The following is a 27,436-nucleotide window of genomic DNA, read 5'->3' as shown; positions in this document are numbered from 1 at the left end:
ATGATAATAGTGTAATCAACTGTTAACTGACGTACTTTAGGACGTCACAGGATATCTACTCAAATTCTCGTGTTATACAATATCATAGAACATCATGGCTTTATTGTCGACTAGGCACATGTTTTATTAATCGAATACGACTTTTTACACTATGTATGAATACATTGTTTGTCACTTCCTGTTTATGATTACGTTAAACTTCGTTAAACTGTAGTCCTGCTAATTCAAGTGCTTTAAATGTGTATTACATAACGTCTCAATAAAAGATTACCAGTCTCGTCAGCGGCCATGGCTTGTCATTTCCGGTATCTATGTACGCTTACCGCGGGCCAACCGATTGTGACGTTTTGGAAATTAGACTTATAAAGAAACATGTATTGTGATGAGTGGTATTGATGTGAAGGATGAATCACAAACAACAAATTGCTATGTTCTGGCTGGTTTGCCAAAACTTGTAGATTTGTTTTATGAATGGTTTCTTTTATGCTGTATTACTAAATATTTTCCGGATAGCTTCAGACACGAACTTTCATTTTTTACCATTAGTATCACAAATAAGTACTTATTGGACGTAAATGCCAGATGCTGCAGTTAATGTTTACTTTTTCGGCTTTTTGCATTGATTTTAAAACTTTGTTTTAAAAAACAGGTGCTTCGTTACTAAGTATTTTCCAAAAGTATTTGAAACTCATTGTCTATCATGTGACGTTTCAGTGAGAACACACAACAAAATCAACCACCAAGCTTGCTTAGTCACAGGAGGACAATGTCCGCATTACACATTATAACTACAAAACAAACTCACAAAACACTGAAATCTTTCTACATCGTCAAAAATAATATTTTATTTCACGACTGTCGGTTTTACCAAATAACATGTTAAATGACGTACCGATGATATATATTCATCGCAACAATATTTATCATCTCAATAACTGTTTATGTTATATCTTGCATAGATATTGCATACATTTCTTGAAATTGGAGACCTGATTAGCATCTCTTAGCCGTTTCTTCTTATAAGAAGACATTATAACGTAAAAATAGAAAGGTCACCTTAAAAATTGATTGGAAACATATACACCTATTTGAAAGGAAAGTGTTTTCAAGGATCCTGCCCCACTACAGATCCTGTTAATGTTGTTTATCATAGGCCTGCATTGGGACTGGGCCAGAAAACTAGCGTTGATCTTGTAGCTCAGTTACGTATGCCGATCGAAATAATGGTTTATAAACAAATACTTGTCTCATTGCATTTTTGTCCCAGTTTATTAATAACCTGTACAACGATGTGACGAAATTGTAAATTTTACAATTTCGTCACATCGTTGTACAGGTAAATAATACAAATCGCTCACTCATAGCTTGACAAAGGGATCAGTCGGTCTTGAAACATTTCGACACGTTTAATACGTACATTGTTTGTGTAAAAAGTAAAACGTTGATATCACATTTTTCCAAACTGATGAATCTTTTTGAAAATTTTACATATATACGTTTATGAAAAGCGGGATTACATCTTTAAGAAGGATTACATTTTATTTGTTTATATCACAGCCCTTTTCAAGTCAGACAAAAATGTAACATTCATAATAAACTGAAAATGAAATAATTTAAAAAAGGAATATTTTTTTCTGGTAAAAGGACCAGATAGGATTATACACATACTTAAAATTACACATCGTTGTTTCTGTAAGTAAGTTATAACCATTCAAGTGCTGATGTTTAGTGATCTGAACAACAAATAACAACTAACATTGTTCTAAAAACAGTCTAAGAAACTATACATCTATATTTTGTTTAACTAGAAAGGACCACTGGTGCGACCACCTCAGCATGACTCCTACAATGTATTAGCTTTACATCTACACGTGAATTAAAACACTAGTGAGGGGATGGGGGAATCAGTATTTACTGTACATATATTAATTCATTCAGCAATTCAGACTGAAATTTTTCTGAGCGACTGAAGACTTATTCTCTGTAGTAACGGCTTAAAAAGGGATTGTGTTCAATTATGTTAGAAAGGAAAGATATGAAGAAGCAAGAGGCGGATTGATGATCAATTGCAATAAACATATAAAAGCAATGCGTACCTCTGCCTCAATAACTCGGTAAACTATCACTGATATGTTTTTAATCCATTTTTGTTAAAGAATTTCGTTTGCTAAACACAGAACTTCCATATTCAAAAAGTCTAATGTTGACTCAGGCGTGTAAAAATGTAAAAACTTAGTTGCTTTACAATACTCCCTTTTAATAGGCATGCTCGGTGATTTGGTGATTCTGAGTAGTGCTGTTAAATAATAAAAGTGATCATGAATCATATATAAAATATATTGTCCGCCTGAAGAAGCCCAAGAAGGTAGCGGTTGATATTGGATACTTCTATTTTATTTTCTATATTTTCCTTTGCAAGAATTTGTTTCTTTATTATCTACTTTATATATATTAATATGTATATCTATACATACATGACAATACTGAATTTATCTCCTATCATATCAATAACAATTCATTCTTTCCTAAAATTTTGAAACTGAAACGGAGACAAAAAGGCCTGAAAATGGAATAAATTTTGCTCTCAAATATTGCTTTAAAAAGTCACCAGATAGCGTCACAGAATCTCAACAATGTGGTCCCCCAGAGTGGCTAGATAATACTCTTTTCGTGTACATTGTTTACAGTCCAGCTAGGTGCCTGGTGGTGAAACCTCTACCTATCTTCTACATGTACTACACATCTCTACCTCTCTTACTACTATACATATCCACCTAATGAAAATCGAGAAAGTATATCGATACGAAGCCCCGCAGTTCATGAACGGAACTCTTGGAAATAGACGTTGACCTTATATGGTTAATTATCTTAACATTAACTAAATAACGCTAAAGACACACATTCATTAATATCTCCTGAGGTAGATTGTCTTGAGGAATTATTCGTATTAAAATATTTACTTTGTACGTTATAAAAGAGGTGATCAATTGATTGTTGTGACACATCCTTGTTACAAATACCTATGCATATCAACACACGTCACAAATGCCCTCTTATTTGCTGTTTCCATCTCTGAACAGTATCTACACCTCGTATCATGTCCGCTGCCTTTTCTGCAATCATAATCGACGGGGCGTTTGTATTGCCCGACGGCATGTTTCGCATAACAGAAGCATCTACTACACGCAGACCTTTGATGCCTTTCACTCTGAAACAAATACGCCAAAATCAACAATTTGAGCATGTAAACCTGAACCCGTTAGTGCTGTATTGTTACATGTTTTTAAGTTCATAAACATTAATGCTTCGTTAGTATTAAGAATACAATATGGTAGATTATAACACATACATATATAAGTATAGCGGTGCTGTGTTGTGTTCTTACATGTATTTTGTGCTATGAATTACATTTTGTTGTACTTCGATACAATATTATGTTATTTAAGTATTTTTGTTGTTTTTTTGTACACTTTTGTTGAATTTTAACATATTCATATATATTCTGAAGCATGATATGTATGTCGTATTTTATTATACTTTGTTGTGTTCAATGAAGTTCGTTATATTTGAGTTTACACTAAGCACCTAGTCATGAAATATTATGAATTTTATTTTATAAAATGAAAACAACGTAACATTTAATCTCATATAAAGATCAGATTCAGATTTAATACAGAACAAATTGCGAATTCCTCAATCGTTGTTAACCCGTGTGACGGGAATATAGTTGGACTATTAGGTTACACGGTTTTAAGATAAATACCGGCATATTTTGAAATGTGAAATCTACTTGTTACATTTTCAGCTAATATATATCAAGAATATTATTAATTGCTTACTTAAGTTGAGGGTCAACCACAGCAGTGGGGTCATCCTTTCTTCCTATCCTGCACGTGCCGGTGGGGTGGTATACAGTTACAGCTAGTTGTCGTATGAAGCACATCCAGAAGGCGTCTGACCTGAATAGATGCTGCTCACACAGTTTATACATAGGGACGGACGGGTCAATAGATGCTCCGATCTCCCTCATAGGTTTGGTGTCCAATAGTCGTTCAGTGAGCCGTATACCTTAGGACGAAATACTCATAAAGTAACAAAAATGATGTTGGTCATTAGAAATTACGTTGGTCAGTGGAAATTACGTTGGTCCGATTCAGCATAAGTTATTTCAATATACATAGTATCATTGTATTATATACAAAGTGATATTCAAAATGAAGTACTGGATTTGTAAACGTTGTAACACTAACAACAGTCTTAAAACAAATGTTTCACGTTCAGGAAAACAATAGGATAGAAATTGGCTTTGAATTTGGTACTTCAGAAGATTAAATACTATGTCATATATTTCATGGCAACAATTCTGTCCTCACACTATCATATTACCTTTTAAGAGTGTTTTGATGTCCCCCGGATGTTGTAGGTACTGGGGATCTATGGCCGGGTACTGGAGCGGATCTTTGCTTTTTAAACGTAAGGTACCATGGCTCTTTGGATGTAGGAGGATTGGCAGCATCGAGAAGCTGCTTTGATTTACAGCTGTCGAGAATACGAGATCTCGTGTCTGAAACGGAACATATTTTTCATAGTCGACACAGCTTCGGAATTCCACCAGCATTGTTAATATGGATTTGATATGGTACAAGTGGGGGTTTATTTTAGTCAAACTCGCATCACGTGTAATTTCTCAACAACATGTGCGGGATATAGAAGAGTTATTCAAATACTCAATAGCTTGTGAGAATGAAGTCGTTATATGTAAGATATGTGAGAAAACAAGTAAAGATATTGTGTATTGTCATATGTACAGTTTTCAGAATTAAGAATTGAAGAACAATGTAGCTTTTTACTTGGTGATCAATCACATGTATACTTGACTGATATAGAGTGGGAAACACTAATGATAAATATGTCTGGAAATTTCAAAGGATTGGTATGTGAGATGGAGAGTTCTCTATAATTAGCCTATTGATGTATATTTAAGTGCATACGTATATATGTCAGAGTTGTATGAGGAAAAGATATTGAAGTGAACATTTTGTATTATGAATTATATAATACAGTTATATGAATGTCAAATACGTCATTATCTAATACATTTACTTCTCAAAACTATGTTTATATATAAATTAAGATACATATTGTAAAACTGTTTTGACATATAAAATCTCCTAAAGGAGGAAATAAGGAATGTCTGTACCAGAAGAGTTAGATATTATACTTCCTAATACATGTTAACATTTTGTTAAAGAGGTCTCTGATATTAATACTGAAATTCTACCCCACTTCCCGACTTATTCACAAATATGTAATGGAGTTATTCGTAGTGACAAATGCCCAGCTTTTACAATCTAAGGTTGTACCTTGTGGACGGTATGTACTGGCTTACTTAGTTCTCCAAGTGGAGAATATGACCATGGACGGTATGTACTAACTTACTTAGTTCTCCGAGTGGAGAATAGGAACATGGACGGTATGTACTGACTTACTTAGTTCTCAAAGTGGAGAATAGGACCATGGACGGTATGTATTGACTTACTTAGTTCTCTAAGTGGAGAATAGGACCATGGACGGTGTGTACTGACTAACTTAGTTCTCCAAGTGGAGAATAGGACCATGGACGGTATGTTCTGACTTACTTAGTTCTCCGAGCGGAGAATAGGACCATGGACGGTGTGTACTGACTTACTTAGTTCTCTAAGTAGAGAACAGTACCATGGACGGTATGTACTGACTTACTTAGTTCTCCAAGTGGAAAATAGGACCATGGACGGTATGTATTGACTTACTTAGTTCTTCTCCAAGTGGAGAATAGGACCATGGACGGTGTGTACTGACTTACTTAGTTCTCCAAGTGGAGAATAGGACCATGGACGGTATGTACGGACATACTTAGTTCTCAAAGTGGAGAATAGGACCATGGACGGTATGTACTGACTTACTTAGTTCTCAAAGTGGAGAATAGGACCATGGACGGTGCGTACTGACTTACTTAGTTCTCCAAGCGGAGAATAGGACCATGGACGGTGTTTTCTGACTTACTTAGGTCTCAGAGTGCAGAATAGGACCATGGACGGTGATTACTGACTTACCTAGTTCTCCAAGTTGAGAATAGGACAATGGACGGGATGTACTGAGTAACTTAGTTCTCCAAGTGGAGAATATGTTTATGGACGGTGTGTACTGACTAACTTAGTTCTCCAAGTGGAGAATATGTTTATGGACGGTGTGTACTGACTTACTTAGTTCTCCAAGTTGAGAACAGGACCATGGACGATATGTACGAACTTACTTAGTTCTCCGAGTGGAGAATAGGAACATGGACGGTATGTCCTGACTTACTTAGTTCTCCAAGTGGGGAATAGGACCATGGACGGAATGTACTGACTTACTTAGTTCTCCAGGTGGAGAATAGGACCATGGACGGTATATACTGAATTACTTAGTTCTCCAAGTGGAGGACCATGGACGGTATGTTCTGACTTACTTAGGTCTCCGAGTGGAGAATAGGACCATGTACGGTATGTATTGACTTCCTTAATTCTCCAAGTGGAGAATAGGACCATGGACGATATGTACTGACTTACTTAGTCCTCCAAGTGGAGAATAGGACCATGGCAGTTGTACTGACTTACTTAGGTCTCCAAGTGGAGAATAGGACCATGGACGGTGTTTTCTGACTTACTTAGGTCTCAGAGTGCAGAATAGGACCATGGACGGTGATTACTGACTTACCTAGTTCTCCAAGTGGAGAAAAGGACCATTGACGATATGTACTGACTTACTTAGTCCTCCAAGTGGAGAATAGGACCATGGACGATATGTACTGACTTAGTTAGTTCTCCAAGTGGAGAATAGGACCAGGGACGGTATGTACTGACTTAATTAGTTCTCCAAGTTGAGAATAGGACAATGGACGGGATGTACTGAGTAACTTAGTTCTCCAAGTGGAGAATATTTAGTTCTCCGAGCGGAGAATAGGACCAAGGACGGTGTGTACTGACTTACTTAGTTCTCTAAGTGGAGAATAGGACCATGGACGGTGTTTTCTGACTTATTTAGTTCTCAGAGTGGAGAATAGGACCATGGACGGGATGTACTGACTTACCTAGTTCTCCAAGTGGAGAAAAGGACCATTGACGATATGTACTGACTTACTTAGTCCTCCAAGTGGAGAATAGGACCATGGCAGTATGTTCTGACTTACTTAGTTCTCCAAGTGGAAAATAGGACCACGGACGGTATGTATTGACTTACTTAGTTCTTCTCCAAGGGGAGAATAGGACCATGGACGGTATGTTATGACTTACTTAGTTCTCCGAGTGGAAAATAGGACCATGGACGGTATGTATTGACTTACTTAGTTCTCCAAGTGGAAAATAGGACCACGGACGGTATGTATTGACTTACTTAGTTCTCCAAGTGGAAAATAGGACCACGGACGGTATGTATTGACTTACTTAGTTCTTCTCCAAGTGGAGGATAGGACCATGGACGGTGTGTACTGACTTACTTATTTCTCCAAGTGGAGAATAGGACCATGGACGGAATGTACTGACTTACTTAGTTCTCCAAGTGGGGAATAGGACCATGTACGGCAGGAACTGACTTACCTAGTTCTCCAAGTAGAGAATAGGACCATGGACGATATGTACTGACTTACTTAGTCCTCCAAGTGGAGAATAGGACCATGGACGGTGTGTACGGACTTACTTAGTTGTCCAAGTGGAGAATAGGACCACGGACGGGATGTTCTGACTTACTTAGTTCTCCGAGCGGAGAATAGGACCATGGACGGTGTTTTCTGACTTACTTAGGTCTCAGAGTGGAGAATAGGACCATGGACGGTATATACAGAATTACTTAGTTCTCCAAGTGGAGAATAGGACAAGGGACGGTATGTACTGACTTACTTAGGTCTCCAAGTAGAGAATAGGACCATGGACGATATGTACTGACTTACTTAGCTCTCCAAGTGGAGAATAGGACCATGGACGATATGTACTGACTTACTTAGCTCTCCAAGTGGAGAATAGGACCATGGACGATATGTACTGACTTACTTAGTCCTCCAAGTGGAGAATAGGACCATGGCCGGTATGTACTGACTTACTTAGTTCTCGGAGTGGAGAATAGGACCATGGACGGGATGTACTGACTTACCTAGTTCTCCAAGTGGAGAAAAGGACCATTGACGATATGTACTGACTTACTTAGTCCTCCAAGTGGAGAATAGGACCATGGCAGGATGTTCTGACTTACTTAGTTCTCCGAGTGGAGAATAGGAACATGGACGGTATGTCCTGACTTACTTAGTTCTCCAAGTGGTGAATAGGACCATGGACGGTATGTACTGAATTACTTAGTTCTCCAAGTGGAGGACCATGGACGGTATGTTCTGACTTACTTAGGTCTCCGAGTGGAGAATAGGACCATGTACGGTATGTATTGACTTCCTTAATTCTCCAAGTGGAGAATAGGACCATGGCAGTATGTTCTGACTTACTTAGTTCTCCAAATGGAGAATAGGACCAGGGACGGTATGTACTGACTTACATAGTTCTCCAAGTGGAGAATAGGACCACGGACGGTATGTTCTGACTTACTTAGGTCTCCGAGTGGAGAATAGGACCATGGACGGTGTTTTCTGACTTACTTAGGTCTCAGAGTGCAGAATAGGACCATGGACGGTGATTACTGACTTACCTAGTTCTCCAAGTTGAGAATAGGACCATGGACGGTATGGACTGACTTACTTAGTTCTCCAAGTTGAGAACAGGACCATGGACGATATGTACGAACTTACTTAGTTCTCCGAGTGGAGAATAGGAACATGGACGGTATGTACTGACTTACTTAGCTCTCAGAGTGGAGAATAGGACCATGGACGGAATGTACTGACTTACTTAGTTCTCCAAGTGGAGAATAGGACCATGAATGGTATGTACTGACTTACTTAGTTCTCCAAGTAGAGAATAGGACCATGGACGATATGTACTGACTTACTTAGTTCTCCAAGTAGATAATAGGACCATGGACGATATGTACTGTCTTACTTAGTTCTCCAAGTGGAGAATATGTTTATGGACGGTGTGTACTGACTTACTTAGTTCTCAAGGTGGAGAATAGGACCATGGACGGTATGTAATGACTTACTTAGTTCTCCAAGTGGGGAATAGGACCATGGACGGTATGTATTGACTTACTTAGTTCTCCAAGTGGGGAATAGGACCATGGACGGTATGTAATGACTTACTTAGTTCTCCAAGTGGGGAATAGGACCATGTACGGTATGTACTGACTTACTTAGTTCGCCAAGTAGAGAATAGGACCATGGACGATATGTACTGACTTACTTGGTTCTCCAAGTGGAGAATAGGACCAGGGACGGTATGTACTGACTTACTTAGTTTTCCAAGCGGAGAATAGGACCATGGCCGGTATGTACTGACTTACTTAGTCCTCCAAGTGGAGAATAGGACCATGGACGATATGTTCTCCAAGTGGAGAACAGGACCATGGACGGTATGTATTGACTTACTTAGTTCTCCAAGTAGATAATAGGACCATGGACGATATGTACTGACTTACTTGGTTCTCCAAGTGGAGAATAGGACTATGGACGGTATGTACTGACTTACCTAGTTCTCCAAGTTGAGAATAGGACCTTGGACGGTATGTACTGAATTACTTAGTTCTCCAAGTGGGGAATAGGACCATGTACGGTATGTACTGACTTACCTAGTTCTCCAAGTTGAGAATAGGACCATGGACGGTATATACTGAATTACTTAGTTCTCCAAGTGGGGAATAGGACCATGTACGGTATGTACTGACTTACCTAGTTCTCCAAGTTGAGAATAGGACCATGGATGGTATGTACTGACTTACTTAGTTCGCCAAGTAGAGAATAGGACCATGGACGGTATATACTGAATTACTTAGTTCTCCAAGTGGGGAATAGGACCATGGACGGTATGTACTGACTTCCTTAGTTCTCCAAGTTGAGAATAGGACCATGGACGGTATGTACTGACTAACTTAGTTCTCCGAGTGGAGAATAGGACCATGGACGATATGTTCTCCAAGTGGAGAACAGGACCATGAATGGTATGTACTGACTTACTTAGTTCTCCGAGTGGAGAATAGGACCATGGACGATATGTACTGACTTACTTAGCTCTCAGAGTGGAGAATAGGACCATGGACGGTATGTACTGAATTACTTAGTTCTCCAAGTGGAGAATAGAACCATAGACGGTATGTAGAATTACTTTGATAATAAATGCTGCAATACTACAGAAATTCAGGATTGCTACCTTAGAGTTTCTTTTTTATTTGATCAAAAGTTTTAAATTACAACACTATTTTAACATGTATATTTACGTCCAGTTCGAAATAAAGAAATAAGCATATTGAAAAATTGAATGTGTTTGTTTAGTAAAGATATATGATCTGCAAATAAATAAGTATTCATATATTTATAATTGCCAACATTAAAAAATTATTTTAATAGGTTTATATTCACACCTTTTCATTAAGATTAAAATTTTCAAATTGCTTTTCGTTTTCCGTGAAACCATGAACACTGTGAAGATGGAACTGAATCTCGGGGGCTTTGCCATTACCGGAAGTGACGTTACCGTCCTCATAGAGAAATGCCATAGCTTCAACACCGGTGGTGGCAATGACACCTGCAATAGTCAACAGAGTTAATTTTGTAATAGGTCATTGCCTGACATTCCTTCCATTATAAAGTAATGAGCACTATGTATACAGATCCCGTTAACACAAACACGATATGAGAAGAGACAGTTTATTTATGTTACGTTTCAATTCGTGTAGCTTTTTGACTCGAGTAGCTATTCGTTCTTTTACAACTTTATCTTTCTATATATCACTTTCTCCTTTGTTATTTTATAACGCCGTGGTTATTTTATTTCTTAGGTTTTACTCACTTAGGTTTCATTACGTTACTTTTTATAATGAACTAGTAGAACTATGGTGATTCTTCTAAAACAGGAATACCTGACCTGTTACTGCATATGTATCTTACTGTCCCCTAGAAATTGTTCGTTTATATCTCACGGAGCTGTTTCGATATTTGCATCGGGATAATATTTCTATTATGTTTCTATTATGCGTATCATGATGCAGGTACATACTATCGTGCCTATAGCAAACATCCAAGTAAAGGGAAATAACTCTAAGACATTTTTCGTATTTTAGATAAACTTAAAGAAAAGTTAAGCGTTATTTTTAAAATGCTATGACACTTGTGATACTAAATGCAACCAATCATGTACTGTGAATTTATTACAGACGGAATAATTATCGAAATAACCATGTCTTAAGGAAGAAATATGCAGCAAATGAAACTGAAAACTGATATTTCAACGTGAAACTGTAGATAAATAAGAGATTTAAAACTGAACGCTTCATTAAGGACTAAAACAATACTCGTAAAAAAATACCACTTCTACTCATGAATAATCTCATACACGTTAATCACTGCTTATCTCAAACACATAAGTGAGCACTAATCTAATTACTTAAGCAATGACTAATGTCATTTAAGTAAAAAGTTGAAAATTATTTAAAATATTTACTATATATTATATAGGATTGATAGAGTGCACTCATTTATTATACTTTTCTAAAACATAATTGTTTATACGATATATATATTCCATATTTATATTTGTTGTATAACGATACATCAGACTTAATTAGGATACTTATGTTTTTCACCTGATCTAACCTGATCTAATTGTATTCACGTAAACAAATACTTATTTCATACACGTAATTAAGTTATAATTTCATAAAAACATGTAAGTACTACTCTACTCAAAAACTAGTAAATAAAGACATGGATCTCCTTCAAGAAATAAACATTTTTCATACACGTAATTGAGAACTCAATGTTTCCATTAGAAGTATACATATAGGTACATAATATGAACGATAAACGTGTATAAAGGGGATTTCGCTCTCAATGATAGTCATTCATTTTTGCAAATTAATTCAATTGATTTAATTTAATTTAATAACCATTTTTAAATCTTCATTGTTATCGATATCTGTTTGGAAACCAGTTCGAGGTATATGGACGGAAGGATTGACGGATTGTGAGCTCCATGTACTCCCAGAGGTGATAAACATATAGGTAAGTCAGAGTGGCTGTACCTGTCCTATGAATCACATAGTCCATCAGCGCCCATACGTTCCCTACAGTATCCTTTGTTATAGGTATAGACGTGTTGGTGAGAACAGGTATGAAAACCATCAAGTGGTCCTGTAGGTTATCTCCGACGGGTAGGTCGGCTTTAACGTCAATCTGAAAGTAAAGCAATAACATCAGTTATCGTAAAACTGAATGCAACAAATACAACAATACCACAACATATCACACTACTGTAATGCATCACACATTTGCATGTCGTCGTCATTTAAGGATTGAATCCTGCTTTGGTAGATTTTATGGGGTGATGAATTGAGTTGGTCTTGAAACAAATCTAATGAACTGCGAATCAGTTCATGTTGAATTTGTTTCAAGATCAACTCAATTCATCACCCCATGAAATCGACCAAAGCAAGATTCAATCCTTATATTTCAATCAACGTGTTTTTTTTTACAATAATTGGAACTTGTGAAGTCCATTCTGTTCGTTTGTCCCAGGTTCTGGAGCTTGTGCAAGTCTACGTATTAAAGTAATGTAAAAAATATAGTCCGTCATTGAAGGACCATCACACAACATGATGGTGCACGCTGATAGTTCAATACAACCAAATCATGTAGAAACAAAACACAAAACCCTATTTTAAATGTCATATTTTGTTGTTGTTGATGAATTCAAAAGATATCAAATTTTCTGATGCGACATTGCGGAAGAATAATATCTAGACGCGGTGCACAGGCTCAGCTAGCCATCTTTTTACTAGCGCGAAGTGGAGAGCCGCTAAATTTCGAGGCTCAACATCTTCTGGAAAGTGAAACTGCAGTAATTGAATGTCGAATTAGACAAGAAACCAGACGAGGCTTGAAAGGACGAACCATTTAATATGACATTGGCTGTTCGACTGTATTTCATATAAGACGGGACCACATGGATCTACCACAGGGGTGTTCTGAAATACACTTTATGCCTTTACTGATATTGGTCACAGCACACATAAACATACATGTATATGTGCCGTGATCCCTATCAGTTATAGCATGACATGTGTATCTCAGACATTTGCAACGAACCCCTGCGGATCTAAGCTTACGTTGTTTTCGATTTGTACCGGGATTGATAGAATGGGTAGCTGGAGGGAGAATTTCTGGGAAGTACATGACTTGTCTCTACTGTTAGCGGCCGTGAGCTGATAATATTTTGCTGATTGATCGTTTTTGGTTGTTTGAACAAGTTCTTGTGTAGCTTCAATACAAATGTAAAATCTCATCAAGTGGTACATCTTCTTTGTTTAAACATGTCAATAGTGATCTCCCTTCGCAAAATCATACGCACAGGCAATGTTAATCTGGTCAAATTCATCGGTAAATGAAACGGGTTACATTTGGTAGTTACATTGAGTCCAATTTGGGTAGGAATTGAAATATACTGTATTAAAATATCTTCATACACTAGTAACTCAATACATTGTACATGTACTTAACGGTAAAATCGTAATGCACAATAATACCACAATACATCATATTAATACGTTACTCAACGCCATACCGGTATACACCTTAATACATTTACCCAACGCCATACCGTAGCAACATTTGTTTACCGTTAACGGGTATAAATGAATAAATAAAAATATAATCCTGTTCAGGTTGCTGGACTTGCTTAAATAATAACCCGATGACACTTTATAGAAACTGCTAATTCTTTCAATCGGAGCTTGTTTTATGTACGGTGTTGATATTCCTCCTAATATCGACAAAGTCAAACGTTAACTTGGATTCATTCAGTTGGATACCAATGTTTGACGGCGGCCTCACTTTCATTTTGAACTCTTAGCACTTTGTGATGAGAAAATCGGAAGGTGTCCCAAGCCTATTAACAGGGGTTCCAAGTGCGGGCTGGAAACAGGCAATTCGGATTCGTGATGTCCACCAACGATTTGAACCTGATTCGTACATACATGTAATGAAGCGTATTATTGATGCATCATAACGCATATTAATACCATAATACACAATAACACTTTGCAATATTTTACCTATAATTGTAACACAAAAAATGCTCAAAACAATCCTACTTCCATATCCTCTAGATGATCACGTGGTCCGACCCCTGACAGCATCAGTAGCTGTGGCGAGTTGACGGCACCTCCGGATAGGATGACCTCCTTCCTGGCGTGGACCGTAAGCGTCCGCCCCTCTCTCATAACCTCCACACCCTCCGCCCGACCGTCGTGTATCAGAACCTGACAACGAAACAGCTACTTCAGTCTAGTTGTTACATGTGGGTAGTTGGTTATTCGTCCATATTCAAACACGATATGTATGGTGTTGTAACTGCCCCGCTCTACTGACAACTTATAGATGTAGAGTGAAGTATGACACAAATAGGAAGTAGGTATATAAATGCATACAAATGTATTAAAAAGAACAATTAATAAACACCTGAATTAATTACTATCAATACAGTACGTATTTTCTTTCTTTTTGTTTCTATTTGAAATCGACAATTATTTTGGTGCCTCTTGACTGCATTTATTACAACAATAAAGAATTATGAACATTATCGGACTGGTAACATTTTATAAGTTATTCGTTCACCGAGACAATAGATCAGCTTCAATCTGATTTTGAGGATAAAATAAATACTTTAGTTTATCCATGTCCTTATTTGCCATACTGCGAACGCTATTGATAAAATTGGCTTGATTTTATCTTTTATTGCAAATGTAGTTGTGTGCATTAAAATCAATTTGAAAACAAATGTATTAAATTGTCTCGGCATATTAATTTGCTACTTGAAGGTAGAAATCTGACCTACGCATATATGTTTACACGACAACTCGCCCCAACCCCCACCAAGACAGAAGTCCAGTGTCGATACTCCTGTTGTTCCTACCTTAGTCACCAAGCTGTTCACACCTACGTGTAGGTTTGCTCGACTCATAGCGGGTTTAAGGATGGAGTTGTATGTGCTGCTTCTCTTACCGTCCCTCACCGTCGCCTGCATTCTACAAAATCCTGCACGTCAACCAGTGGTTGGTATAAATATATAATTATCTACACTATTTCAATGTTCCTTTGTTTTCGGACGTGTATGAATAATACAGATAAACATAGATATAGTATTTATGTATCGCAAATGTTGGTTTAAAAAAAAAAGGTATCGCCATTATAAAATCACGTCAACGTCAAATAGAACAACAGAAACCGAATACTAACCAACAAAATAAAAGCCCTAAGATTGTCTAAATATATGACATCGAGAAAAAATCTTATTATCTACTGTATTGGTCATGCATTATACAGAAGTTAAGATTACCGATTTGGTCAGGACCGTGGCAGTCGTGGGCTTTGAACCCTAGCTCCTGTCCGGCCTGTAGGAGCACGCTGGGTAAGGCTGTATACGACGAACGTGACACGCCCAACTCTCCGCCACTACTATGGAACGCTGAATAAAACAGAAAACATAATTAAAGTAAATATATACATCTGTTTGGCCCGTGCAGAATGATGTGTTTTATTCTGTGTCCTCAAAATAAGTTCATTATTTCCATTTAAGCTGTCGTCTACTGCGGTGTTTATTTGACTTCAAAAAGGAACATTTCTCTATGAAAAAAAAACGACGATCAAATTCAATTAATATTATACGTTTTGTGCTTTGTACATTCTCCTTATCAGTGAGAGTGCAAAGCGTTATTCACGTAACTGATAAATCTTCGAAATGGTTAATCAAACTGTTTTTGACCTGACCTGTCAGAAAGCATATGTTTTGTTGTGGATGTTAACACCGCCTGTTGATCTCGACTTTGTTATGGCTACAAACTGCCAAACACAGGACGGTATCAAACCACTTCACCAAGTATATACCATTTTATATTTGTATGAAATTACCTGAATTCTTCAGTTCGTCTATCAGTACATCTTCCGATTTTAGGAAATATGGGAGAACATCTTGGTAACTCCATCCCTCACAGCCTTCCTCGGCCCAGCTGTCGTAGTCATAGCGGCTACCTCGGGCATACACCATCATGTTGAGGGCACTGGTACCTCCCAAGACCTTTCCGCGGGGCCAGCAGCTTCTCTGTTGGTGGCACATATAGGAAACGTATACATGCGTACTAGTTGTATGCCAATTGTACAACAGTAACAGGTTGACAACTGCTTACAGTCATCAAAAGTAAGTGTAAACAGTAATTGACGCATTAGTAAGTATCATGATGCTTATCTTTTTCCATTGCTCAACATTTCGCCGAATAAGGAATTAGACACAAATAGTAAACCACGTCACTATTTTTTTCGCGACTGTATGAGGGCAATGTGTTCAGATTCTAAACTTAGTTTCACGAATTAATATTTATTTTCACTGAGGCTTTTTTGTTGCAATATAGATCATGCCCTGTGGTTTGTCATCCAATTTTGACCAACTTTTTTGACAAATTGCCGCAAAAAAATGCTTCTAAGTTGAGTACATTTGGTGCTAACAGTAGTGTTTACATTTCTAACAAAGCATACCCGCTCCTTCATGGCGAATGCTGCGTGTTGTTGGGGTTCTGTTTGGTAGTTCCAGTCCTCATTCGACTTTTGTGTGAGAGCACTAACCAAGGGAACGTTGATGAACCAGTTATTCTCCCCAGTATTCCCAGCCTCAAGGACTAACACAGTACTTCCGGTGTCCTCTGACAGTCGAGTGGCTAAGACACTTCCCGCAGATCCAGCGCCAACTGTTTAAAACACCCAATAAATAAATACGAGTTTATAATGGAATCAAAACATTGTGAACACGTTATATTGTTTATTAATAAATATATTGAATGAACACTTAACTGACTTAATCATCACTCTGTGATCGCTTGTTTAGGATAAAATACAGTTATACAAAGATGATGTATAAAAACAAATTACTACTGTCCATACATATATAGATATATAGTGATATATAAAAACAAAATACTACTTTCCTTACAGATAGTGATATATAAAAATAAATTACTACTTTCCTTACAGATAGTGATATATAAAAATAAATTACTACTTTCTTTACAGATAGTGATATATGATAACAAAATACTACTTTCCTAACAGATAGTGATATATACAGTTGTATAAATAAATTACTACTTTCCTTACTGATAGTGATTTATAAAAATGAATTACTACTTTCCTTACAGATAGTGATATATATATGCAAACAAAATACTACTTTCCATACAGATAGTGATATATAAAAAACAAATTACTACTTTCCATTCAGATAGTGATATATAAATATAAATTACTACTTTCCTTACAGATAGTGATATATAAAAATAAATTACTACTTTCCTTACAGATAGCGATATATAAACACAAATGACCTCTTTCCATACAAATAGTGATATATATAAACAAATACCACTTGCCATACAAATAGTGATATATATAAACAAATACCACTTGTCATACAGATAGTGATGTATAAACACAAATAACCTCTTTCCATACAAATAGTGATATATATAAACAAATACCAGGTGCCATACAGATAGTGATATATAAACATATATTACTATTTTCTTTACAGATAGAAGGTTTATAGCTGTTAGAAAAAGGTGATGTAAACATGACATGGATAATCAATATCATCAATAATATGCTCGTCTAAAACTCATTTTATTAGCTGAAATTTGCATTCGTTTGCCTTCAGCCCAAACAGAAAATATAAACCGCCAACAAAAAGAACAATCTAATAACGAAAATCAAGTTTGATACGAGAAAACAAGTGTATGGACCAAGGAGAAACCACCTCACTACAACAATCGAATGGATTATTTAGCCAAGTTACACCCTGAAAATCGTCAGATAATGTAAATATATATCGCCTAGAGGAGCTGTAACACCTAGCCGACTTTGGTCGCCGGAGCTATACCGGAGGACAACTTTGGTGATTTTTGGGGATCGTTGCTAGCACGGCATTGCAACGGTATCACTTCTCTCAGAACGGTAGTACATCGTCAGAACGGTATCACTTCTCTCAGAACGGTAGTACATCGTCAGAACATCGGCGAAAAAGTAAACAAACGGCAGGCGACGGTGGAATTTTTTAAACATGCTCAAAATTTCCGCCGTTGCGCTGCCGGAGCGAACAAAGGGACTACAACGGCAGTGCTCCAGTACTGCTTCGTTAATGTCGGTAGAGCACCGGTACCGGTAGCGTTCCGTAATGGATCAGCGGCTCTCCGCTGGCCTCAATATGTACCGTACTGTTACCGATGTAATACCGTAGTACTACCGAATACCTACGAAGAAGTACTGATGCGCCGCCGATGTACTAACGATGTACATTAATGTATTACCGTAACATCGGCAGCGCAACGGTGTTACTCCGCTCTAGCTCCGGTCAACGTTGGCACATCGGTAGAACAACGGCGGCGCCTCGGTAGAACAATGGCGGCGCCTCGGTATAACATCGGCTCTTACATCGGTAATACTGAGGTGTATTCGGTAGCACATCGGCTCTTACATCGGTAGAACAGCGGTATCACAACGGGAACGCCGGTACAACATCGGTATTGTTTAGGTTTTATTTTTTGAAGTGCTATCTCGCCGGACCTCTGCCGATTTTCTCGCCGTTGTTATTTTTTTGGCACCGGTTTAGTCCCGGCGAGGTACATCGGTAGTGTGTAACAGGCCCTTAACGAAAGTTAATAATGACATGACTTAACGGTGAATTCATCTCTCGGGAAAGCCGTTGATATAATTAGGTATGACCAAAATAGCACTTCACCTGGGTGTTTCAGTGAGAAGACAATGTGCTTTTAAACCTATAACACGAAATCAAACACAGTGAGTTTGATTTCACACGTAACACATTTTCGTCACTTAGAATGTACGCAATATATCTTAATTGAATTAACATTATATATAAGTCTAACGGATATATCTGTTCAAAGATGGATTTATATAAATAGATATATAGCTAGTTAGAATTGCAGTAATAGCAGGTATTAAAACGTATAGCCATGCCATTCAGGGTTTATTCAATATTGATCAATAACGACAAGAAAACACTGCGACTCTTCTCTGTTTCTCGACATGAATTGTTCAGAAGAAATACTAACAATATTTTACCATGGACGATTTTGTGACAAGATTACATGTACCTCACTTAATAATATATTTACTTATATGTATACTGCAAGAGTAAAGATTTGCTTAACGCCGACACACTTGGTGCTTGCGGTCCGTAGCGTTAATACAGTTTATCACGTCATTCTGTGTCAGTCGGATCGTTCATCAGTGTAAAATGATCTTCTCGATAAGGCGATAAACGTCAATATCCATCAGCATAATAGATATTATACATAATCACTGTGAAATTCTTTTTAACCCTGGACTATTACAGGTATCTCGTCGGCTTGTTGACTTACCTGTGCTGACCGAGTTATATAATGATAACAGTAACGACTATTATCGTGTTAAAATATGGTTATATGATAAGTTGTACTCGATCTGCTGTTGACTCGGGTTAAAATATGGTTATATGATAAGTTGTACTCGATCTGCTGTTGACTCGGGTTAAAATATGGTTATATGATAAGTTGTACTCGATCTGCTGTTGACTCGGGTTAAAATATGGTTATATGATAAGTTGTACTCGATCTGCTGTTGACTCGGGTTAAAATATGGTTATATGATAAGTTGTACTCGATCTGCTGTTGACTCGGGTTAAAATATGGTTATATGATAAGTTGTACTCGATCTGCTGTTGACTCGGGTTAAAATATGGTTATATGATAAGTTGTACTCGATCTGCTGTTGACTCGGGTTAAAATATGGTTATATGATAAGTTGTACTCGATCTGCTGTTGACTCGGGTTAAAATATGGTTATATGATAAGTTGTACTCGATCTGCTGTTGACTCGGGTTAAATGCCCATGTATGGATCATACTAAAATAGTTATATCAAATCGGTCAATCAGTCAATATTTGTGTCGAATTATAATTTTGTTCAATTCATGTTTACTCTTTTCACAGACAGCCATGGAACAAAAAATAACACCCCCAAAACAATAAAAAAGCAAAACAAAAAAAACAAAACAACTGATGGTTTGTTCCTAACACGTCAAAACAAACCGAAATCCGACTCCGTGAAATTAAATGATAGTATTAACATGGAAGAAGACATTTCATTGTCATTACAACAAGGATATTCTATATGTAAATGCTACTTGTAATTATGATAAGATGTGCATGAAAGTACTTATATCGTGTAGTTCTGAACTTACCTATAATATAGTCGTATGTATCATTTAGCTGCTTGGTCGGTTGAGGGCCAGAGTCTCTCATAAATAACACACTGGTCAGTACTGCTAACACAAGGATCAAGCAAAAGGTCGTGCTATTCATACCGACCACCGGGTTGTCTACTGGTCAACTGGTCAGGTTGTTGTCCACGGAGGCTTCAAAATAACAATGATTAGTGGTGACTGGTAGCCAGTGGTAGCTCATATACCGTATAACTGCTGAACGTGAGGACGTGGCAGTGATGACATGATGATTGTCGGTTATTTAAAGGGTACGGTAATTTCAACATGAAAAGGAAAAATGAGAACATGTGTAACTAAATGTACTTAACATGAAGTTTTAATCTTATTTCGTCCCTGTCTTATCTCTACATCGAAGCAGGGTTGTTTTAAAGGTCGAAGCGGGTGTAGTTTGTAGCAGACTAATTCAGCCGGGGTCGCTTCTGTTATAAAGGTGGCACTGTGAACGACAAAGAGGTTTATTTCTGTGGAATTAAATATGTTTGTAAAATAAAGTTCGTTTTCTCGGTGTGAAAAGCACAAATTGTTGGTCATTACCAAGGCAGAGGTGGATAGACATGTTGGTGATGAACCTACATGTACGACCAGTACGGATGAGGGACGTTTAAATGCTGGAATCAATACATCATCATGGATGACATGTTGATATGAACATTGGGAAGCAGTGTAAGTAATGATAGAGAAGATCCTGACTTATCTGAGGATAAAGAATCAGCTTCCGTATTGAAATTTCGTAATCCTGAGAGTAAATGTGTTTACAGTACCTTAAACGTCAGTAATGCAGGAGACGGAGGCTACACGTTGTTTCGTCTCTCATAAAACGGCTCACTATCAATAATGGTCCCTTTTTATTATACTTTTAAAGATGCGACAATCATCCACAGTACGTAAAACGTGATACTTAAACCGTAAAAGGGTTAGAGCGAAAAGTATGCAGAACAGGTCTAGCGATAACGATAATGGGTATATGACTCGAAGGGGTTATTCGGAAGCGAAACATAAAATTAAACTCGGTCGGGGTATAAGGAATCGTTACTTGTGAAGCATAACACGAACAAACAGAGGAATGACATCACTGTGTTTCATTTCCAGAAGGATACTGGAGGGCTACGAAGGAAGGAAAATGTACCGCAACAGTTTGATAGAGGCAATGCAAACATTATTTTTGTTTTCTTTTAAATACATTTTGAATAAGTGTTTATATGCAATACGTGCAAATCATTTGAGTGCTAAGTATTCTGTATTGGATACAGTTTAGTCTATATATTGAACTATATTACACAAATAAAGGTTAGGAATGTGATCGTGCGTTTGACATTCAGTAATCTTTCAAGATACTTTTAGAGAATGCGTATCATACGGTAGGTTTGCCACCAAAAGTTTATGTATTGTGTTTGTTATATTTGCTGTTTGTAGTTTTGGATAATGTTCTAAGAACGTTCACTTATTTATTTCTAAATGCGTTTGTTATTTCCACATGATCAATTCATGTCGGATCGCAGAGCCTATAGTAACTACTCAATACCCTTTGTTTCAATGTGTTACAAAATTAGGTTTGCGATACCTTTGTCATTGTTTCTCTCTAAGAATAAAAGCGAAAATTATCGAAATCTGGAAGTTTTTTAAAGAGAAATTAACAAATTTTAACAATCGTTGATCGGCCTGTTATTGCATATTTAAACTATTTACACACAAGGAATAACGACAAGGGACAAAGATCAAAGCGGAATAGTATTTCAGTGCCCCATCCTGTCCATAGATTCAGTATTGACCAACCCAACGATAAGCTGTTGTTGAGACTTAATAATAACGTACACTGTATGCAGGAAAATTGAAAACAAAACCGGACACACTGGAAGCACTATTTTAAAATCGATCGCAGATAAAATAGTATAATCTGTATCTGCTTACCTGTGTAGTTTACATCACGGTAGGCGCTTCAGTATTACGTAATGTCCGTCAAATAAAATGTAGTCGATAATCGGGCCTCCTGTTTTCCTCCGTGTAATTGACTAGTCCGCTTTTCCTTTGACTATTATATAACTAAAACGATATGTAACTTTAAATTTTCAACCCGAAACACTTTGGAACACACGATCCTTTGTTAAAAGTCCTGAACTGTGGTTTGTAAAATAGCCGGTTGTGACATTTACCACGAAATATCAACAGTAATGCGTTCGCATTATGTTACACGTTCTTCAGCTTGTTCAAAGGTCGATGTTACTATGTACACACTGCCGTAAGTGTGTGAACCAATTATCGAGTGATTCTAGTCCATGTATCACCTATTACGTAATACTTCACAGGGGTCTGGGGGCACCTGCATTAAACCTCGTGATATATCATGAACTGTTGAGCGTTACGTGGACTTTTCCCCCTTATTGGAATCCAACACGCCATGCAATTTTGGATTTTCGCAACTTCTTCGAGTTTGAAATATAACATCTGAGGATAAATTCAGGACGTAACATTCAGCAGGTTCTAGTTCTGTTTCCTCACTTGATAATATATTGTTCACAGTAAAGACTTTTCGGAGTCTATCCGACATCTCCATGTTGTGTCTTTTAGTGAAATAGAAACCGTTGCGCTTAAAGTGAGTAGTGATCACGTAGCAATGGTCATCGTCTTGTAAACCAAACATATATGACTGGCTTTTCGACGCCTGTTGTGATCACGTATCATCTTTTTTTGCGAATCCTCATGAAATATCCAGTTTCGATATGGATGCTGGAATAAACGATTCTAAGAGATGTGGACTGCATGATGTAGAATATCATTTTATCACATTATTTACTGTGTTATCAAGTGAATATACCCATATCATATTTTCTTTGCGTATTTTCCCATGTAATATGACCTATCAGCCCTATGGTTGGTTGTAAGTTTCAATTGTTTCAATTGTGACGTCACGCCTAGGACAAGTAAATGACGTCACAGACTTGTACACTGGTGTCAGAATGGCGTTTTTTTACCTTTCAAGGTTCGTTTTACACGAAGGAATGCCACAAATCTTAATTATGTGATAAAAAGGATCTTACACGCGGTTTTTGTCAGATGATATTTTGAAACTCGTCTCGAATTTTTTATTTTAGCTCACAAGAGGCTCGCTAAATTGAAAAATTCTTAGACTTGTATCATAAATCTCATATGAAATGGAAACTCATGTAAGATCTTATATGCATCTTGTTTGCAGTATCTTTTACATCCGGGAAAAGTTCGACGTAACTTTCTACTCCTGGTTTGATAAGTTTTCTCCGTAAATAATTAATAAACCATGTTTCTCCAATATATTTGTGTTGATTGTTTTCTATGGCTAAATCGTCAAGTGTTTCCCTCCCGATATGTGGTGTTCCGATCAGGATAATCTTGTAAGATTTACCACCTTTCCTATATACTGTGTTTATCCCAGGCGATTCCAGTCTCCATTACTTCTTTACGTCGAATTCTACTACTTTGTAATTAGCTAGAATGCTAATCATAGACATGGCGGATTATTATAAATCTTTGGAGTTTCCCGAGTCATCGTACTGTATGACATGTGGACCTCGTTGTCCTCCTGTATCACTTCGTCTTGTAGGATTTTGCAAATGGTTGTCCCGAATGAAAATATAACCTCAACATTTCTATTGTAAGGACATTGCGATACGTGACACGTGATGAAAATTAAAAACACTTTCGCTGGCTAAAGTGAAACTGCCTCAAATATCATTGTTATCTAATTATGTACCACGGCCAAGTTCAGTATTATCCAAAACATCTGGGTTGCATAATTCTATATCAGATCAGTATTAAGTACTATCCCGAACATCGCTATAGATATCTATATCATGGTCATATCAAATACTATACTACTACTCATTGCTATATAGTTCTATATCACGGCCAAATTAAGAACTATTCCGAACTCCATTACTATGTAACTCTAAAATACGCCCAGTTAAGTATTTCCCCGAACATTACGATCTAATTCTGTATCCCGACCATATTGTTATTACCCGTAAATTAATTAAGTCGACCATATTTAGAATAGAATCGTTTTCATTATTACACTATCCCAATCATATACAGTGTATTATTTTGAATTCACCATAATGCATCATTAAGGTAGGAGAACTAGCGCATGCCAGCAAACCGTTAACATGTTCTGGACCACTTTATTGTTGCCACAACAACTAACTACATATATGTTACAAAACCTATAAAATATAGCAATGGAATTACATTGTATACACAATAACATCAACAGGTCTTTGTCTGATAAAACAGGCATGGAGTTTACGTCCGCACATTTAACATGATAACACACATATGTTACTTTTATCAGTTACATATAATTTGTTTTTGTTTTCTAGTTTACTTTGTAGTATTTCTTTGTATAATCCCGGATGAGTGTTCAATTTTTGCCAGAAATAGCGAAATGGCGCCAGGTTATATATCATTACATAAAACCACGCATTGGCGAAAGTCGGCTTGTTTCAGTTCGCCGATTTAATCAATGAATTATAAGGATGAGCCGGAACCAATAATGATTTCCAGCTGTAAAATTAGCGCAACATCTGAACTAACATTGTATATAAAAGATTCTGAACTGACGCGTGTTTGTTAACAAGCAGAACTTTTTAAGTGTGTAACACAGCCAGTATTTATCAAGTCAACACGTATGATAGAAAACCTAGAATATATATAGCATGTTATTGATCTACAATCCCCCATTCTATTGTTTCAATTAACATTACGATTTTTGTCAGACAGCCGTAATTGTATCTTAGACGGAAATACATATATGGTTTCCATACAGACCACACACAAAGGTAGATCAGTCTCAGTAAGTAGTGGTATTGACTTCTATGTAAAATATCAGACGGCCGACCTTCTATTGATTGTTGTTCTGTTATGTATGCTAAATTAATTAACACCACTTGAATTTTATTTGTTTAATATGCAATATCCTTTTCATTCAAGTAATCTATTTTAGCATTTATATCATATCTTACCCTATAACTTTCAAGAATAGCCTATTTGTTATTATGAATACATTTTTTTTTTAAATATACGTTCATCAAAAAATCCTCTTTATGATGAATTTTGCATTTATCCAGAATATAACAAAAAAAATTCGTATTGACATTTGCCTTTACAAAATTCTCCGAAGTACCCACGCCCTCGCTGAAAATGACCTTCGTCAGTGAGGTCAAATATATAACCAATAATCCTATTGATGAATGCTAAACATTGTATGACGTCTATAACATTTATTACATTTGCACATGAGTCATAATCGTGAGGAATTTCTTCTATATCTAGGATTTAATTGCGGGAAAATGTATAAAGGGAACGGTTATTCATTGTCCAGATACCATAAACTTATTTATCTTAAAAATTATCAACAGCATTTAAAATAACAGGTATTACGGAAATCGGAGCTTTATGCAGTATTCATTGCATTATACTGTATAAAGCAAGTGTTATGGTGAGATAAATATACAACATCAGCATATCAAATACGCTTTAAAAACACAGCATGACAAATACGCTTTAAAAACACAGCATGACAAATACTAAACCCCAAACTATCACTGCTCGACTGCGTCTTGTCGAAGTTATGTGCAGTATATACATGTATGTCTAATGTTCGTCGTGTGTCCACCTTTCTACAACCTACCTTTTAGTTCCGTCGTGAGACAAGTCGATACTCCCAAACACTAAGAAGGGAGGTGCAGAATGTACTGGTCGCTGATGGTCAAGAATATTTAACACAACTGGAGCAAGGCACTAGCACTGATTGCATGACACTCAATTGTTCCGTTGCACTTGCCACAACTGTAGTCGGTAACTAAAAGTAGTTTTTTCTAGCATAGAGTTATTTGTTCTCATATTTGGTCAAGTGCGAACTCAATAAATCAATCAGTCGATGGATAAACAGTTAGTCTAAATCGATTGTCACATCTGAAATCATTCACTGCAAGTAAACGTCTCCAGGTAAGTACTTGCTCACAACACTAAATGGTTGATGTGTAGGTACTTCATACATTGGTCGCTATATGGGTTTACCAATGACATAAGTACACATGAACCAGTATTAATATCACTATATGTATTGGTTAAAGGTAGGTAAGACAGCGATAATAAGTGAAACTGGTTGAAATATGTACATCGATATAAGGCACTTATATACGTCATAAACTGTACGCTGATCACACACTAAACCTTCGCTAGTCAATTTAGTACACATCTCTCGCGCTTTCATAAGAACAAACCAATCAGATTAAGAGGGTATCCAATATCATCATTTGATATTGCGTGGCTGCTCTGTTACATGTAGTTGTTTTATTTCGAAAACGTAAACTCACGTACGTATCGAATTTATTTTCATTCCTTTGGTAATAAATTCACTGTACCGAGTTAAGCTTCACATGAATTGCTCATCTAGAAAATGTAAAAAATTACTCCCGATTATGTACAGTACTTCATAAGCGCATTTGCGTGTTAGCCCTATCTTTCCTCTCACGCAAGGCTTGGCCATAAGGTCATGGCTATTTATAGTTTATCTACCGGCATTATTCAATGTATAACATCATGATATAAAAGACATTAGCTGACCATTACTGGTGTACAACTGAGTTGACGCTTTCAGAATTGGTCCGCACTTGCGTTTAACTAAATACGGTATTTTTGGAAACGAGTCGTTTCCCTTTCAATGTTATTATTATACGATTTGATAAATTAACTTTGCATTAAAATAGAAATTCTGAAATATCCGCTACTTGTGGCTGTCTCTCTGCTGCGTCACAATTACTCTAAGAAACAACGTAACTACATAGTAAATGTTTTGCAATAACCTACATTTCAAGTAGATTTTTGAATACTAATTACAATGTATTTCAGAAACTTAACTCAAACGTTCAGATCATAATGATGTTCAGGCAAGAAACAATTTCTGTTAAAGTTTCT

At 36.9% G+C, this 27,436-nt stretch overlaps 1 protein-coding gene across 3 annotated transcripts; it reads right to left on the bottom strand.

Moving 5' to 3' along the window:
* Positions 1 to 1,446: 1,446 nt before the first annotated feature.
* LOC110467175 (glucose dehydrogenase [FAD, quinone]-like) lies at positions 1,447 to 26,322 on the bottom strand. 3 transcript variants are annotated; one of them, XM_021524145.1, is made up of 12 exons: positions 26,148 to 26,322; positions 20,447 to 20,620; positions 16,694 to 16,902; positions 16,073 to 16,262; positions 15,501 to 15,629; positions 15,078 to 15,199; positions 14,257 to 14,424; positions 12,190 to 12,340; positions 10,531 to 10,694; positions 4,387 to 4,564; positions 3,840 to 4,068; positions 1,447 to 3,208 (listed from the first exon to the last, which is right to left on the bottom strand). In XM_021524145.1, exons 2-12 carry the CDS (start codon positions 20,565 to 20,567, stop codon positions 3,040 to 3,042), a joined length of 1,830 nt encoding a protein of 609 aa, XP_021379820.1. In that variant the 5' UTR covers positions 20,568 to 20,620; positions 26,148 to 26,322; the 3' UTR covers positions 1,447 to 3,039. The 3 variants fall into 3 exon arrangements, with proteins under 3 accessions (XP_021379820.1, XP_021379819.1, XP_021379821.1); XM_021524144.1 differs by lacking the exon at positions 26,148 to 26,322 and adding an exon at positions 22,397 to 22,665; XM_021524146.1 differs by lacking the exon at positions 26,148 to 26,322 and having other exon boundaries at positions 20,447 to 20,626.
* Positions 26,323 to 27,436: the final 1,114 nt, after the last annotated feature.

This window comes from Mizuhopecten yessoensis, unplaced genomic scaffold, assembly GCF_002113885.1.
Source record: "Mizuhopecten yessoensis strain PY_sf001 unplaced genomic scaffold, ASM211388v2 scaffold11165, whole genome shotgun sequence".
In the NCBI taxonomy this organism is placed as follows: Eukaryota; Metazoa; Mollusca; class Bivalvia; order Pectinida; family Pectinidae; genus Mizuhopecten; species Mizuhopecten yessoensis.
The sequence above is the reverse complement of the archived record's forward strand: the minus strand, read 5'-3'. Positions and strand labels throughout refer to the sequence as shown.